Source organism: Molossus molossus, unplaced genomic scaffold (assembly GCF_014108415.1).
Source record: "Molossus molossus isolate mMolMol1 unplaced genomic scaffold, mMolMol1.p scaffold_m16_p_31, whole genome shotgun sequence".
Classification (NCBI taxonomy): domain Eukaryota; kingdom Metazoa; phylum Chordata; class Mammalia; order Chiroptera; family Molossidae; genus Molossus; species Molossus molossus.
In genome coordinates this window covers 645,056-658,869 of record NW_023425368.1, presented here as the reverse complement: position 1 = coordinate 658,869, position 13,814 = coordinate 645,056, and the positions used below count along the sequence as shown (strand labels likewise).

Below are 13,814 nucleotides of genomic sequence, written 5' to 3'. Positions count from 1 at the left end.
GGGCTCTCTCATCCCTGGGCTCCAGCTCCGGGGTCTGCAGGCCTCAGGCCGTCCGACCCCCTGCCTCCTGCGGTGCCTGGAGGCCCGGCCTATTCCTGGCTGCACCGGGCTCTCATCTCCACTGCACCGCGTGGGGGTGGTGGGTGGCGGGTGGCCCGACACGAGCCTCCCCGGCTTATGGGGGAAGTCGGCCCCAAACGACCCTGGACAGCTCCCTGAGGCTCCTCCCTGACCCGCACAGCAGGAGGAAGGAAGCCCAGGTCTGTGCTGTGAGCTGTCGACACTCACACTGCAGCACGTCCCTGCTCCTCATGCGAGGAGACGCAGGGGACAGACAGACAGAGCTGGCGTGGGGGGGGGGGGAGCTAACAAAGAATTACTGAATGTAAAGAGAACACCCCAGGGACGTCCAGTGTTGTGGGGACTCCCACTGTGTGAGAAACGAGGAGCAGCCACCCTCTGGGAAGTGACATTTACGCTCGGCGGGAATTGTGGGATTCGAGACGCCCCAGCCGCTGGAGATGAGGGCGAGGGCACTGGGGGGGGGGTGTCCTGAGCAGAGGCCCTTGGGAGTAGTAAGCTTGGCGTTTTCAGGGAGCTTAGGGTGAACTGCTGGGGCAGAGGGGTGACAGCGAGGCAGGTGGGGGGTTGGAGGAGCAAGCTGGGGAGCGGAGAGCCCCGAAACCGCAGGAGACAGGCAGCGAGGAGCCACGGGGAGATGTGACCTGGACTTAGCTTTGCCATGGACAGAAAATGTCCCCCCTTAGCCCCGCTGAGATAACCCGTCCATCAGCCCGCAACGGTGGCCACGGGTGGGCACTGGGAAGACCAGGGGCGCGTGTCAGCGAAACCCTGAATGAGAGGTGCCGCCCTCCCGGTCTGAGCCGATAGCTTGCAGGGGCCCTGGGCTGGGGGTGGCAGCAAACAGAGGGGACATTCGCTGTACACCCCTGTATTGCGTTCTAACTGGGGGGGGGTCTGTTCCATGCCGTCCATGCAGTCATTTGAATGTCAATTCTGACATGTGTGATAGTTGGACAAACAGGAAGGAAGGGGGGAGGGAAGAAAGGAAATCAGGCTGCTTGGGGGACTGGCTAGAGAGTTATGGCAGGAGGGGAAAGGGGTTTGGATGGGTGAGATGGTGCAGAGATGGAGGATAGGCAGATGGGCATGGATGGACGATGGGTGGATGATGGGTGGGTGGCTGCATGGATGGTGGATGAATAGAGGGATGGATGATGGGTGAGTGGTAGGATGGTGGATGGGTGGATGGGTGAGTGGATGATGGATGTATGGATGATGAATGATGGATGGGTGGATGATGGGTGGATGATGGGTGGATAGATGGACTGATGATGGATGGATGGGTGGTGGATGGATGGATGATGGGGATAGATGGGTGGATGGATAATGGGTGGTGGGTGGATGGATGGATGATGGATGGATGATGGATGGATGGATGAGTAGTTGAGTCGATGGATAATGGGTGGTGGGTGGGTAGACGGGTCATGGGCAGGTGTTGGATGAGGTTAGTGGATGGCCTAAAGTATGGGAAGATAGATGGGTAGGCAATGGGAGGAGAGGTGACGAATGGGTGGATGGGTGGTGGATGGATGGATGATGGATGGATAATAGACGGATGATGGGGATTGATGAGGGGATGTGTAATGGGTGGGTGGGGGATGGGTACTGGGTGGTAGGTGATGGTGGGAGGATAGGAATGGGTGGTAGGTGGTAAATGGGGTGGGGGGATGGGTAATGGGTGGTGGGGGATGGATGGGGGATGGGAATGGGTGGGGGGATGGGTAATGGGTGGTGGGGGATGGATGGGGGATGGGAATGGGTGGGGGGTGGGGGTGGGGGGATGGGTTCACAATCAATCCAGCTTGGCTCAAGCACAGGCCAATTAGCTGTGTGACTTTGGGCCAAATCCCCACCTCTTAGAAACCAGCCCCCCCACCCCTACACCCTCTGAAAATGGCGAAAGGAACAAGCTCAGCCAGCTGACAGGATAGTGACGGGGAGAGAGGGACGGCCGGCCCAGCTGCAGCCGTGGGGCCCCTCGCTCTGACCCCAGGCAGTGCCTGAGGAGGTTGGGCCTGTGGAGGGAGGAGCCCTCCAGGCCTGGCGCCCTGGGCCACCCGCCCACTCCTGAGCCCCTCCCAGTCCGCCCACCTGATCCGTCGCAGCAGGGAAGGCCTGTGTCCCCACCCACCCAGGAAGGCCGGGGCCCTGGAAGAAAGTGGGCCATTGTCCTGGGCTTGGCAGGACGCCACCTGCCCACCCCAGGAGGTGGCAGGCGGCCGCCCTGCGCCTGGGGAGCGTCGTCAGTGGGCCTTTCTGGAGCATGTCCTCTGGAGGGGACAGACCCCGGCATTAGGAACCGGTTCCTCGCTCTTCAAACACACACAAGCTGTCACCACGATTTTCTCATCTCGAAAACCGGCTGACGTCGTTGGGGACAGTACCATCGGGGACAAAACAGCCCCAGCCCTGCTGGCGGTAGGGCTGTTTGGGGACAGTGAAGAGAAGGGACTGTGCCGTCCTGGGTGGGTGGGGAGGAGACAGACCCGCCGCCAGCCCCGGGCGGGCAGGAGGGCGGCCGTCGGTCGGTCGGTGCTGGGAGGCAGACAGGCAGCTCGGCGGGAGTGAGCCTGAGCCCGCACGCGTGACCGGGTGCACACCTGCGCCTCCTCCCCGTGTAAGGCATTTCGGATACCGGCAGGCGGGGCGGCTAGACCGGCAGCGGGCGGGCGGGCGGGGGTCACGGGCGGGTCAGCTGCGCCAGCCGCCACAGCTCTCCGGTTGCCGTCACCTGCGTCCCTCTCTGCAGCTCGGGGCTGCCGGCCCGAGTCGGTGCCTGTTCCTCGCGGGGCTCTGTCTCCAGGGACGGCAGGTGATGCCCAGTGTGCGTCCGTCGGTGCCCACCTCGGCCACTCGGCTGGGGCCAGGGTTTCACAGAGCCAACTCGGAGCTGGGGCTCGGGCTGGGGTCCCCAGCGCAAGTCAGTGGCCACCTCTGTGACCGGCTGTTCTGGCCCGGCCGTCACGGTGCCCCTCCTGGCCTGGACAGCGGCCCCCCTGCTGGCCTGCAGCCCCTCTGGGATGTCCCCTGGTGTAAGATGGGGTGGCCCCTGCCACTCAGCCCGATTTGCCGCACGGTGGGAGGATCCCCCCCCCACCCGAGCCATCTGGTCCCCTGGGGAGGTGTGACCCCATGCTCTCCTCCATCTTTCCAGAAGCCCCCCGGCGCCCACACCATGAAGGAGGAGGCCTTTCTGCGAAGACGCTTCTCACTGTGCCCGCCTTCGGCTGCCCCGCAGAAGGCCGACCCCCAGAGGCTCACCCGGAACCTGCTCCTCGGGGGGGAGAATGAGCTCTGCCCTCTCAGCCCAGGTCGGTGCCCCACAGTCCTGTCAGCTGGGGCGTGGGCGGGGCAGTGCGGGAGCTGGACCCCGGCTTTGCGGCCCGAGGACGTGACCCCAGGCAGGTCCCCGTCCCTCTCTCTGCCGGCTGGGTCTGTGAGGGCCACGGCCTCGCTCCCGCCCCCCAGCGCTGGGCACTGTGCGGGGCTCACGGCAAAGGGTTTGCAGAGTAGTGAAGTACCACCACCCGCGGGCCAGGTGCAGCCCCGGTGGCCTCGGAGGTGGAGCGGGGTCTCGGGGGCAGTTGGTCACCCCGAGAGGCAGTGTGCGCGCTGGTCCCACGCACGGGCTCCCGCCTGGCTGATGCTAGGCCTGCGGCAGGACCTCTCTAGCCTGTTCCCTCGTCTGTAAAACAGGTAGTGTTGGCACCTGCCGCTGGCCGCAAAGGACTCCCGGGCTCCGGGAGGGGACAGTTCAGACCAGGGTGCTCTGTGTAGCTTGTGGGTGAAGCATCCAGCACACGGGTCACCTGCCCGGCTGCTGCTTGCCACCCAGGCCCCCAGCCCCTCGCCTCGTTCTCTGGCCCCACCCAGCAGAGCCGAGCAGGGACTGTACCCAGGGAGCCCAGCCCTCCTCCCTGGTGCCCATCTGCCTTGGGAGACCCCCTGTGCCCCGGCCTGGCCTGCTCCAACCCACCCGCCCCTCCCCACACCTGCTCTGGGGGTGAGGAGAGAGGAGCCTGGGGGGACAGCAGGGCCTGTCAGGCCCACCAGCTCGCAGGACTCAAGGGGCTTCTGGGGCCCCTCCCATCCAGGCCTCATCAAGCACCTGGGAAACTGGGGCCTCGGGGGTGCGCACAGCGGGCCAGGGGTGCCTGCCGCCTGGGAAAGTGAACCCGGCACCTGTTCTCGGTCCCAGTTTCAGAGGGATTTGGTGCCCTGGCCGCAGGGGGCGCTGGCCCCGGCTCCTCCCAGCCCAGCTGGGCTGTGTCCCCTGGGCTGCCGCTGGGAAGCGCCCCTTGGAAATGGAGGGGACCCCTGTCATGCTCACATCCGGCCCGGACTTTGGAGACTTTGGGGCGGGGCGTGGAAGGTGCTGCTGTTCCGCCCCCTCACCAGGTGCAGTGCAGGGTCCCGTCCTCTGGCCCCGCCCCCCGCCCGCCGAGGCCTGTGGTGGTGTCCTCGCCACCACACCAGGGTGACTTCCTCCTGCCCAGAAACCGTTGCTCAGGGAACCTGCTTTATATCAAACGGGCCTGGGAAGGGCAGCTGCTACCTGAGGCCCCCTCCCTGCTCAGCCCAGCTGGAGAGGGACAGACACGCTGCAGCGTGCAGGGAGGCTGTGCCCTGGTCCCTCCCAGTCAGCCCTCGGGGGCCATGGGATTCGGGAAGGGGAGGCGGGCCCGTGTCGGAGCCTGGACGCTGCACCCTTCATCCTCACCCCAGGGGCTCGCCTGCCCCAGCGCCGAGCGCCCGGGCTCCTCCCTGCAGCTTCAGGAGGCCTGGCCAGCGCTCCCCGTGCCTCCCTGGGTGACATCCCTCCCAGCTCTAACGGTGATGCTGACTGTTGTTGATTACATCTGTCGGGCAGTGTCCTACAGCCGCCGCCACCTCAGATTGGCTTCCTGCCCCGCCCAGGCGGCCTGCCACACTAGGGGAGCCAGCCAGAGACGCCGGGCCCGCCATGCGCCTCACCCCGACTCTCTTGCAGGGAAGGACATGGAGCCCAATGGCTCGTCGCTGCCGAGGGATGAAGGGCCCCCGACCCCTGGCTCTGCCACGAACTTGCCACCGGTAAGTGCCTGACCTGGGGAGGACCCAGGGCAGAGAACCTGCCAGGGGACACCAGGAAGTGGCGGGAGGAAGGGGACCCGGGCACCGGCTGCACCTGTCCTTCCCAGCCCACGGCACGGGGCCCGCGTGGAGTCCCGGACCGAGTCCAGGGAAGGCTGCTGGAACAGGGCGGGGCCCAGTCGCAGCTTGCTGGTCAGTTGCTGGGTGAAGGCCACCCTCTTGGTGTGACACGGGGTGGAGCCTGGCAGGGAGCCAGGGGAAGGGTGGGCTGCTGGGTGGCATTCGGGGACAGAAAGCCTAATGAAAGGTGGCCTTTGTCCCAGGGAAACCCACTGAGATGTGAGCCTCCTCCCTCAGCCCTGGTGCCTTCCCTCTGCGGGGCGCCCTCTGCGGGGGAGCGGAGTGCTGGCAAGGGGCACACACTGACACACACACACACACACACACACACATGCTCTCAACTACACACACGCTCTCAGCTACACACACGCTCTCAACTACACACACGCTCTCAACTACACACACACGCTCTCAACTACACACACACGCTCTCAGCTACACACACGCTCTCAACTACACACACGCTCTCAACTACACACACGCTCTCAGCTACACACACGCTCTCAGCTACACACACGCTCTCAACTACACACACGCTCTCAACTACACACACACGCTCTCAACTACACACACGCTCTCAACTATACACACACACTCACACACTCAACTACATACATGCACACAAAATGCTCTCAGCTACACACGCACACACTCACACATACTCTTACACACACTCACGCACACATGGGGCAGCCCCTCTCGGCTTGGCCCCGCCCTGCCCGTCCAGGCAGAACCCTCAGCCCAGGGAGGGTGACGAGGTCCAGGCAGCACAGGTGGGTTCCAGGCCACCCTTCCTTCCCGGGGTCTCAGGCCAGGGGGGTCGGGTCCTCGCGCACCAACAGAGCCCCGCGGCTCGGTTCCGGCCCTGGCCCCCTGCGCCCCGTAAGCTAGGGCACCGGCCCTGCTCCTCTGGGACCCCAGCCTGCCTGCAGACAAGGGGCTGGTGTGGTGTGTGCCCCTGCGTCCACCTCAGGAGAAGCAGCAGCCAGACCTTTGGCGGTGTCCCCACCTGGTCTGCGTTTCCCCTCCCTGGCTCCAGGGCTGCCGGCTGCTGGGAGAACAGAGGGGGCACTTACATTTGTGTGCGTGTGAGTGTATGTGCGAGTGTGAGTGTGTAACTGTGTGTAGGTATGTATCTGTGTACATGTATGTATTTCTGTGTGTATCTCTGGGATTTTTAAACATTTGTTTTTATTGATTTTTTTTAAAGAGAGGGGAAGGGAGAGAAACATCGATGGGAGAGAGAACATCCATCAGCTGCCTCCTATTGGGGATCCAGCCCATATCCTGGGCATGTGCCCTGACTGGGAACAGAACCGCGACCTCTCCATGGGCCGACGCTCAACCACTGAGCCACGCTGGCCAGGCGTGTCTGGAGCTTTTTATAATTGTTTTGAAAAATGTTGCTTGTAGTAAACTAGAGATAATACAGCTTGGTGGCTTTAAGTACACTCACGCTGTCCTGCAACCATCCCCACCGTCACCTCCAGGACTGTCTGTCTCCCAAACTGATGCTCTGTCCCCATGCAGCACAGACCCCTCCCCCGGACTGTCTGTCTCCCAAACTGATGCTCTGTCCCCATGCAGCGCAGACCCCTCCCCCGGCCCCCAACACCCACCTTACTCTCTACTGTGACTCTGACCCCTGGGGCCCTCCTGTGAGTGGGTCACGCAGGGTCTGCCCTTCTGTGACTCTTTTTCTCAGCACAGTGTCCCCAAGGTGCGTCCACGTTGCAGCAGGCGTCAGCACGTCCTTTTTTTTTATGCTCACCCGAGGACATTTTTTGTTCAGATGGAGTTGGGGGGAGAGAGAGGAAGAGACAGAGAGAGAAACATCAACATGAAAGGGACACATCGAGTGGCTGCCACCCGCACGACCAACCAGGGCCGGGGACAAACTGCAACCGAGGTACGCGCCCTTAGCGGGAACCGAACCCGGGTCTCTCCAGACCGCAGGCCGACGCCCTGACCGCTGAGCCACACCGGCCAGGGCAGCACGTCCTTTTTAAGGCCGAGTAGGGTTCCACTGTGTGGGTGGACCCCGTTTTGCATGTCCCTTTATCTGTCCCCGGACACTTGGGTCATTGCTTTTTTTTTTTTAAGATAAGGAGTTTACTGCATAAAAACATTGACGGTGGGTATGTTCTTTCACAACCCGATAAACAAACGTCAAGAGACAGCGTGGTTCCCGGTTCGGACTCCGTGGGTTCAGCCAGGGGGTTCTTTCCTCAGCACCTTCTGTGTGCGGGCCGCACGGCTGGGGAGCCGGGGTGGAGGCCCGGGCACAGCGAGTCCCTGCCGTCCTGAGTTTAGGCTCCGGGGGGACAGCTGCCAGGCACAGCCAGTGGGTCTGCGACCTGCCGGAGGCTGCGGGGAAAGGAAGGGAGCAGCGCTCTGTACACCCCAGGTTCTGACGAGCGTCTTAGGGCCGCTGTGCCGGGCACAGCTTGGAAAGAGATGCAAACCTAACACGTGTGTGTGTGTGTGTGTGTGCACGCACGTACATGTATATACATTATATACTGCAGTGAAATCAAATGAACAGAACCACTGTGCGTGCACAGCCCGGTGGCATTCGGTGCGTCCGCGGCGTTGCGCGACCGCCTCCGCATCTAGTCCCAGAACAACCCCATCGCCCAGCCTGAAGCCCGCCGTCCCCTCCCCAGACCTGCCGGTTCTGGACGGTCCCCGCTCCCTCACCCACTGACTGTTCGGAGATCCGCCCACGGGGCGTGTGCCAGCACCTCGCTCCTTTTCGGGGCTGAGTACTACTCCCCAGCGCGCCCCGCGCACGTGGCCTGTCCGAGCCTCCGAGAGCACGTTCGCGCGGCTCCCGCCCGCAGCTCTCGGGAGGCGCTGCCCTGGATGCGTGGGCGCCGCTGGCAGAGCCGCGTCCGATTCCTTGTGGTGCTGGTGGAGGGGCCGCGCGTGGCTGCGCGCTCCCCGCTCCCGTGTCGCCCCGGCCGTGCACGGATGCCCCTTCCCCCGCCCCTCGGTCTCCCCGCTGTCCTGTCCGCCCCCGGCCCTGCACCCTGCACTGAGGCCCCTCCCCCGCACCTCGGTCTCCCCGCTGCCCTGTCCACCCCCGGCCCTGCACTGAGGCCCCTCCCCCGCCCCTCGGTCTCCCCGCTGCCCTGTCCACCCCCGGCCCTGCACTGAGGCCCCTCCCCCGCCCCTCGGTCTCCCCACTGCCCTGCCCGCCCCTGCACTGAGGCCCCTCCCCCGCCCCTCGGTCTCCCCGCTGCCCTGTCCACCCCCGGCCTTGCACCGATGCCCCTCCCCCGCACCTGGGTCTCTCTTGCAGGCAGAGTACAGGCTGTGCAATGGGTCTGACAAGGAATGTGTGTCCCCAACGGCCAAGGTTACCAAGAAGGAAACTCTCAAGGTGGGCACGGACCTGGGGAGGGGCTGAGTGTGTCCTTGGGCGAATGAGTGGGCACCTGGGCCGTGAGGCCAACACCCCCCAGCCCAAGGGAAGGAACAGACCACGCCCCGGCTACCTCCACACCCCCGCCCTCTCCGCTCCCGCTGTCCTTGCCCCGTGGGCGGCAGGAGCCCGGTGCCGCCCGGCCTTTCCCCCCTGACTGCCCGCCCGGTGCCCCGAGCAGGTGCAGAAGGAGAACTACCGGCAGGAGAAGAAACGGGCCACGAAACAGCTGCTCAGCGCCCTGACGGACCCCCGCGTGGTCATCATGGCCGACAGCCTGAAGGTAGGTGCCAACCACGGGGCATCCGGCCTCCGCCCGGTTCACTCGGGAGGCCTCCCCAAGGTCCGCACCAGCCCCCGGGACGGTCAGCGTTGTCACTGCACACCTGTGTCCATGCCTGGGGCTGCCCCGACATGACCGCAGGCTGGTGGCTTCGAAAGGAGAATCTATTGTCTCCCGGTTCTGAGGCCGAGGCCCAACACCAGGGTGCCCCCAAGGTCCCGGGTTGCCCTTCTGCCTCTCCCAGTTCCGGGAAACCGGGGTTCCTGGGCTTGTGGCCGCACCCCTCCATCCTCTGCCTACTCTCCTCTCGGGCCTCTGTCCTGCTCTCTTACGAGGACGAGTCACGGGTGGGCCACCGCCGTGGGTGGGCTTGTACCTCTGCAAAGGCCCACGCCCGACTGAGGCTGGGTGAGGGCCCTGCTGGGGTCCCCGGGCGCCGTGGAGTCCCCTCCGCGGCACAGAAGAGTGGAGGTGAAACGGGTTCTGTGGGAAAGGACCAGGTTGGGGTCCGAGGCCTGTGTCAGACCTCACCGAGGCCGTGGATGGGGGCTCCCAGGATGAGCCAACCGGACGAGTGTACCGGGAGCCTGGCCGCCCGCAGGCCCTGGGCCTCCTTTTCCGTGTCCACAAAATGCCAGATAAAAAGTTAGGTACAGAGGGGAGTATGTGTCGCGCATGAGCAAAGGAACGACGTAGCAGTGTGCGAGGCTGGCCCTGAACCTGAACTTCATGAACTGCAGTACCTCTGCTCCTGGCGACAGCGCATCTCGCTGGGCTCGCTGCCACTCGTGAGCTCCTTTTAGAAGCTGAGTCGCCGCGGGTGCGGCTCAGTGGTTGAGCGTCGACCCTGCACCAAGAGGTCGCCGGTTCGATTCCCGATCAGGGCACAGGCCCAGGTTGTGGGCCAGGTCCCCAGTGGGGGGCGTGCAGAAGGCAGCCCATTGAGCTCTCTCATCGATGTTTCTATCTCTCTCTCCCTCTCCCTCTAAAATCAGTAAAGAAAAAAAAATTTTTTTTAAGTGTAAAGAGACCTCTACCCCCAGTCCAGAGTCCCACCTGCTCCGCCTCCCGGCCCTGATGCACTGCCCCCCGCAGATCCGAGGGACCCTGAAGAGCTGGGCCAAGCTGTGGTGCGTGCTGAAGCCTGGGGTGCTGCTCATCTACAAGACGCCCAAGGCGGGCCAGTGGGTGGGCACGGTCCTCCTGCACTGCTGCCAGCTCATCGAGCGGCCGTCCAAGAAGGACGGCTTCTGCTTCAAGCTCTTCCACCCGCTGGACCAGTCCATCTGGGCCGTGAAGGTACCTCTGCGGGCCGGCGGCCGTGCCCACGGGACTGCCGGTGGGCAGGGGGCTTCTCCTGGGCCCCGCTGAAGGGGTCTCGGAGTGAGAGTCTGTCCCACGCTGGCTCTCACTGCCCCCCGGGGGGGGGGGGCTGGGTTAGTCTCTCAGTGGCCGGGTGACCCGTCTGGTCCCTGACCCTCCAGGCGAAGCACATGGGGGGCTCAGGCCTGGTGAGACCGTAGGGTCAAGGCGGAGGGATGGGGCACGTGAATGGCTGCTCCCTAGCCCAGACCCCACCCCTGCCCAGGACGTCCCTGGGTCAGGTTGCCAGATCACATCCAGCCCTGGCCGGTTTGGCTCAGCGGTTAGAGCGTCGCCCTTCGGACCGAGGAGTCGTGGGTTCGATGCAGGTCAGGGGCACGTACCTCAGTGGCAGTTCGGCCCCTGGCCCTGGTCGGGGTCGTGTGGGAGGCAACCCGTCGGTGTGTCTGTCTCCCATCGATGTCTCTCTCTCCCTCTCGTCTCTCGACACCTCTCTCCCACCCTAAGTGGAAGTAAATGGAAAACTGTCCTCGGGTGAGGATTTCCCAGTAGATGAACAAACCCAGCGTGCGCGGTTAAAGGGCTTCGGAGAGACAGCACAGAGACACGTCAGCGTCAGGTGGTCCCAGTACCGCACAGGACACACCGACACTTTGCAGAAGGGGATTTGTCACTTCTCTGAGGTTCTCACTGAACCAGGCGTCCTGGGTTTGCATCCCCTGATTCTGGCCACCCTACATTGGGGAGCCCAGAGCTGTCGAGCCTAAGACGGGCCCCCAGCTAAGGCGGGGGACAGCGAGCTCCCCGCCCGTTCTTTCTTGCCGCCCGCCTTTTGCGTGGCCGGGTGCCTGGCCCTGCCCCGAGATCCTGAGGCCTGGAAGGGCCCGCGTGTGTCCGACTGGCTCTGAAGGGCTTCTCTGTGTTCCCACCTGGCCCTGGGTGTCCCCGGGGGTGACAGCCGTCTCTGCCTCCCAGGGCCCCAAAGGCGAGAGTGTGGGCTCCATCACGCAGCCCCTCCCCAGCAGCTACCTGATCTTCAGAGCGGCTTCGGAGTCCGACGGTGAGTCCCCACCTGCACTGCAGCCCTTCCGGCGGCCGCTCTAACGCAGCCCCGCCCAGGGTCTGGACCAGTGCACCTGGGAGCAGCCCAGGCCTCGCCCTGCTAGCACCTCCCTGAGCCCGTTACCCTGGGGCAGAACGCGAGTGACAACACCTGCCTCCCAGTTGTTAGGAGAATTCGATAACCCATCTAAAGCCGCCAGGCACCCCGAATCAATAGATTCTGCTGTTACCTACGTTGGACACCTGAGCCCAGGTGGGGGTGCGAACTCCCCCTCCCTAATGCATCCCGCGTCGTTGGAGCGCCCTCCAGTGGCTGCTCCGAGTAAAGCACCTGCCGCCCCACCAAGCTCTAAGGGCAGGCACCGCCTTGGGGATGCGGGTGAAGGGTCCCGCTCCCACCAGCGCTCCAGGGCGGACAGGGCCCTGCCCAGGGCAGCGTGGCCGCACCGCTGGGCTCTGGCCCTCGGGCTGGGAGCTTTGCGCCAGCGACGTGCCTGGTGGTGCCACGGCGCCCCCTGGTGGTCAGGCGCCGCATGCGCGCTCCCGGGAGAGTTGCACCCTCATTCCCCCAGCCCCTGCCCTGTGCCCCACCCCCGTGTGCCCTTGGCTGGACTGGGGTATCCAATGCAGCCTTACAAAGGGGAGTGACGAGGAGCGGGCTATCAGACCCGGAGGATCTGTTGGGACAGGGAGGGGCAGGTCAGCGACCCGGTGGGGATGGCAAGTATGAGGGGTGACCGGCTCCCGGACTTGCAGGTTGGGGGTCCTGGAAGGGTAAGGACAGGGGGAGTTTCCTGGTGGGGAGGCGAGGGGACTCTGGTGGGGACAGGCAGCGGTAAAGGGTGGGTTCCTCTTGTAGGGGAGCAGGAGGGGCCGCCCTAGTGGGGAAGGGCAGGGCGGGCGGGTCACACCCACGGTCCCCCCAGGCCGCTGCTGGCTGGACGCCCTGGAGCTGGCCCTACGCTGCTCCAGCCTCCTGCGGCTCAGCGCGTGCAAGCAGGGCTGCGACCAGGAGCCCGGGTCCTCGCCCGACGGGTCGCCCTCCTCGCTCTGTGGGCTGCCCCCCTCGGCTACCATCCACGACCAGGACCTGTTCCCGTGAGTCCCCCCGGGGGTCCTGAGCTCCTGCCTCCGGGGACCCCCTCCCTGGCCCCTGGCTCTCACTGGCACTGTCACGAGGGTGTCCTTGTATGGGTGGGGAAGTGGACCGAACCCCCACTCCAGTGAACCCGGGAGCCTGAGTTTCCTCATCTGCTAAGGAGGCTAATAGTACCCTGCTGGCTGCTCAGGCGCCTAAGCCCAGGGAGGGGTGAGGAGGTGGGGGTGCGGGCCTCCTGTGACCGACACCCCGGTGCCTGCTCCCAGGCTGAACGGGCCCACGCCGGAGCACGATGCTTTCTCCGACAAGGAGCGAGAGGTCGGGGAGGAGTCAGACGAGACCCAGGACCTCAGCCAGAAGACCCACGAGAGCGGGAGTGACCTGTCCGAGGCCCCTGGGGCTCCGGCCCCTCGAGGGACCACGTACGTGGAGCAAGTCCATGAGGAGCTGGGGGAGGTGAGCGCCGCCCAGCCTGAGACCCGGTCACCTGTTCCTGTCCACTCCCCTGAGGTTGCCTGGTGTCCCCTGAAGGACAGCTCACAGGGCGAAGGTGTGGACATTCGGGCATGGAGCCAGCAGCCTGAGGTGTCTGCGGCCTGGGCACCCCCGTCTTCAGAGGCTGAGCCCAGATGGGCTCCACAGAGGAGCCCGGGAGCGCGGAGGGGAACCCAGAGGGCAAGGGTCAGGGGGCAGCTGTGCGGAGGGGGCAGCAGGAGAGGGTGGTGCAGGGTTGTGACGGGGTGGTGACCTTCACCAGGGTCTCTCAGTGGCGTGGGGGGCAGGGCTCTCAGCTGTGGCTGCCGCGGTGTGAGCCCCAAAGGTGACCTGGAATTTGAGGCCAAGGAGCCACAGCCTCATGGGGGACAGGCATGGCCCATTGTCCAGGGCCCCCCTGTCCCCTCCGGGGGCGTAGTTCCAGTGAGGGCCGCTAGGCCTTGGCCACAGCTGCACAGCGAGGCCGAGTGACCGGTCTGAGGCAGCCCAGCAGGGCGTGCTGGACGCCAGGGCAGGGCTGCTGCCATCTGGGGGAGTCACTTGGCCCCTCTTCAAGTGGGGTGACCAGGATGGTGGTGCCTGGGGCTGCGAGGAGGAGTCTAGGAAGAAGGGAGAGGGGCTCCCCTGTGGCCAGACACCCACGGGCCTGGGGCCTCCCCGTCCCCAGAATCCTGCTCGGGCCTCCTGGAGGCCAGGGACTGGGGGAGCCCAGACAAGGCAGCCACACTCCAGGCTGGATGCTGGGAGCCCCAGAGGGCCCAGCAGTGAAGACTGGGGCCCAAGAAGTACCAAGGTGTTGGCCCAGGTGGGGCCTCCTGCTGGGACTTCCTGTCCTGGACCCGCCCCTC

The 13,814-nt window shown here is 64.9% G+C and overlaps 1 protein-coding gene across 2 annotated transcripts in view; it reads left to right on the top strand.

Annotated features, from left to right (window-relative positions):
• Window positions 1–13,814, top strand: part of OSBPL5 (oxysterol binding protein like 5) — a 55,368-nt gene that overhangs the window by 19,136 nt on the left and 22,418 nt on the right. For both annotated transcript variants that reach the window (XM_036281169.1, XM_036281168.1), the window contains exons 2-9: window positions 3,239–3,395; window positions 5,075–5,157; window positions 8,582–8,662; window positions 8,886–8,987; window positions 10,083–10,286; window positions 11,286–11,370; window positions 12,299–12,470; window positions 12,738–12,927. In XM_036281169.1, coding sequence (XP_036137062.1) covers window positions 3,260–3,395; window positions 5,075–5,157; window positions 8,582–8,662; window positions 8,886–8,987; window positions 10,083–10,286; window positions 11,286–11,370; window positions 12,299–12,470; window positions 12,738–12,927 — 1,053 coding nt within the window. In that variant the 5' untranslated portion in view covers window positions 3,239–3,259. The remainder of the gene's footprint in view (window positions 1–3,238; window positions 3,396–5,074; window positions 5,158–8,581; window positions 8,663–8,885; window positions 8,988–10,082; window positions 10,287–11,285; window positions 11,371–12,298; window positions 12,471–12,737; window positions 12,928–13,814) is intronic.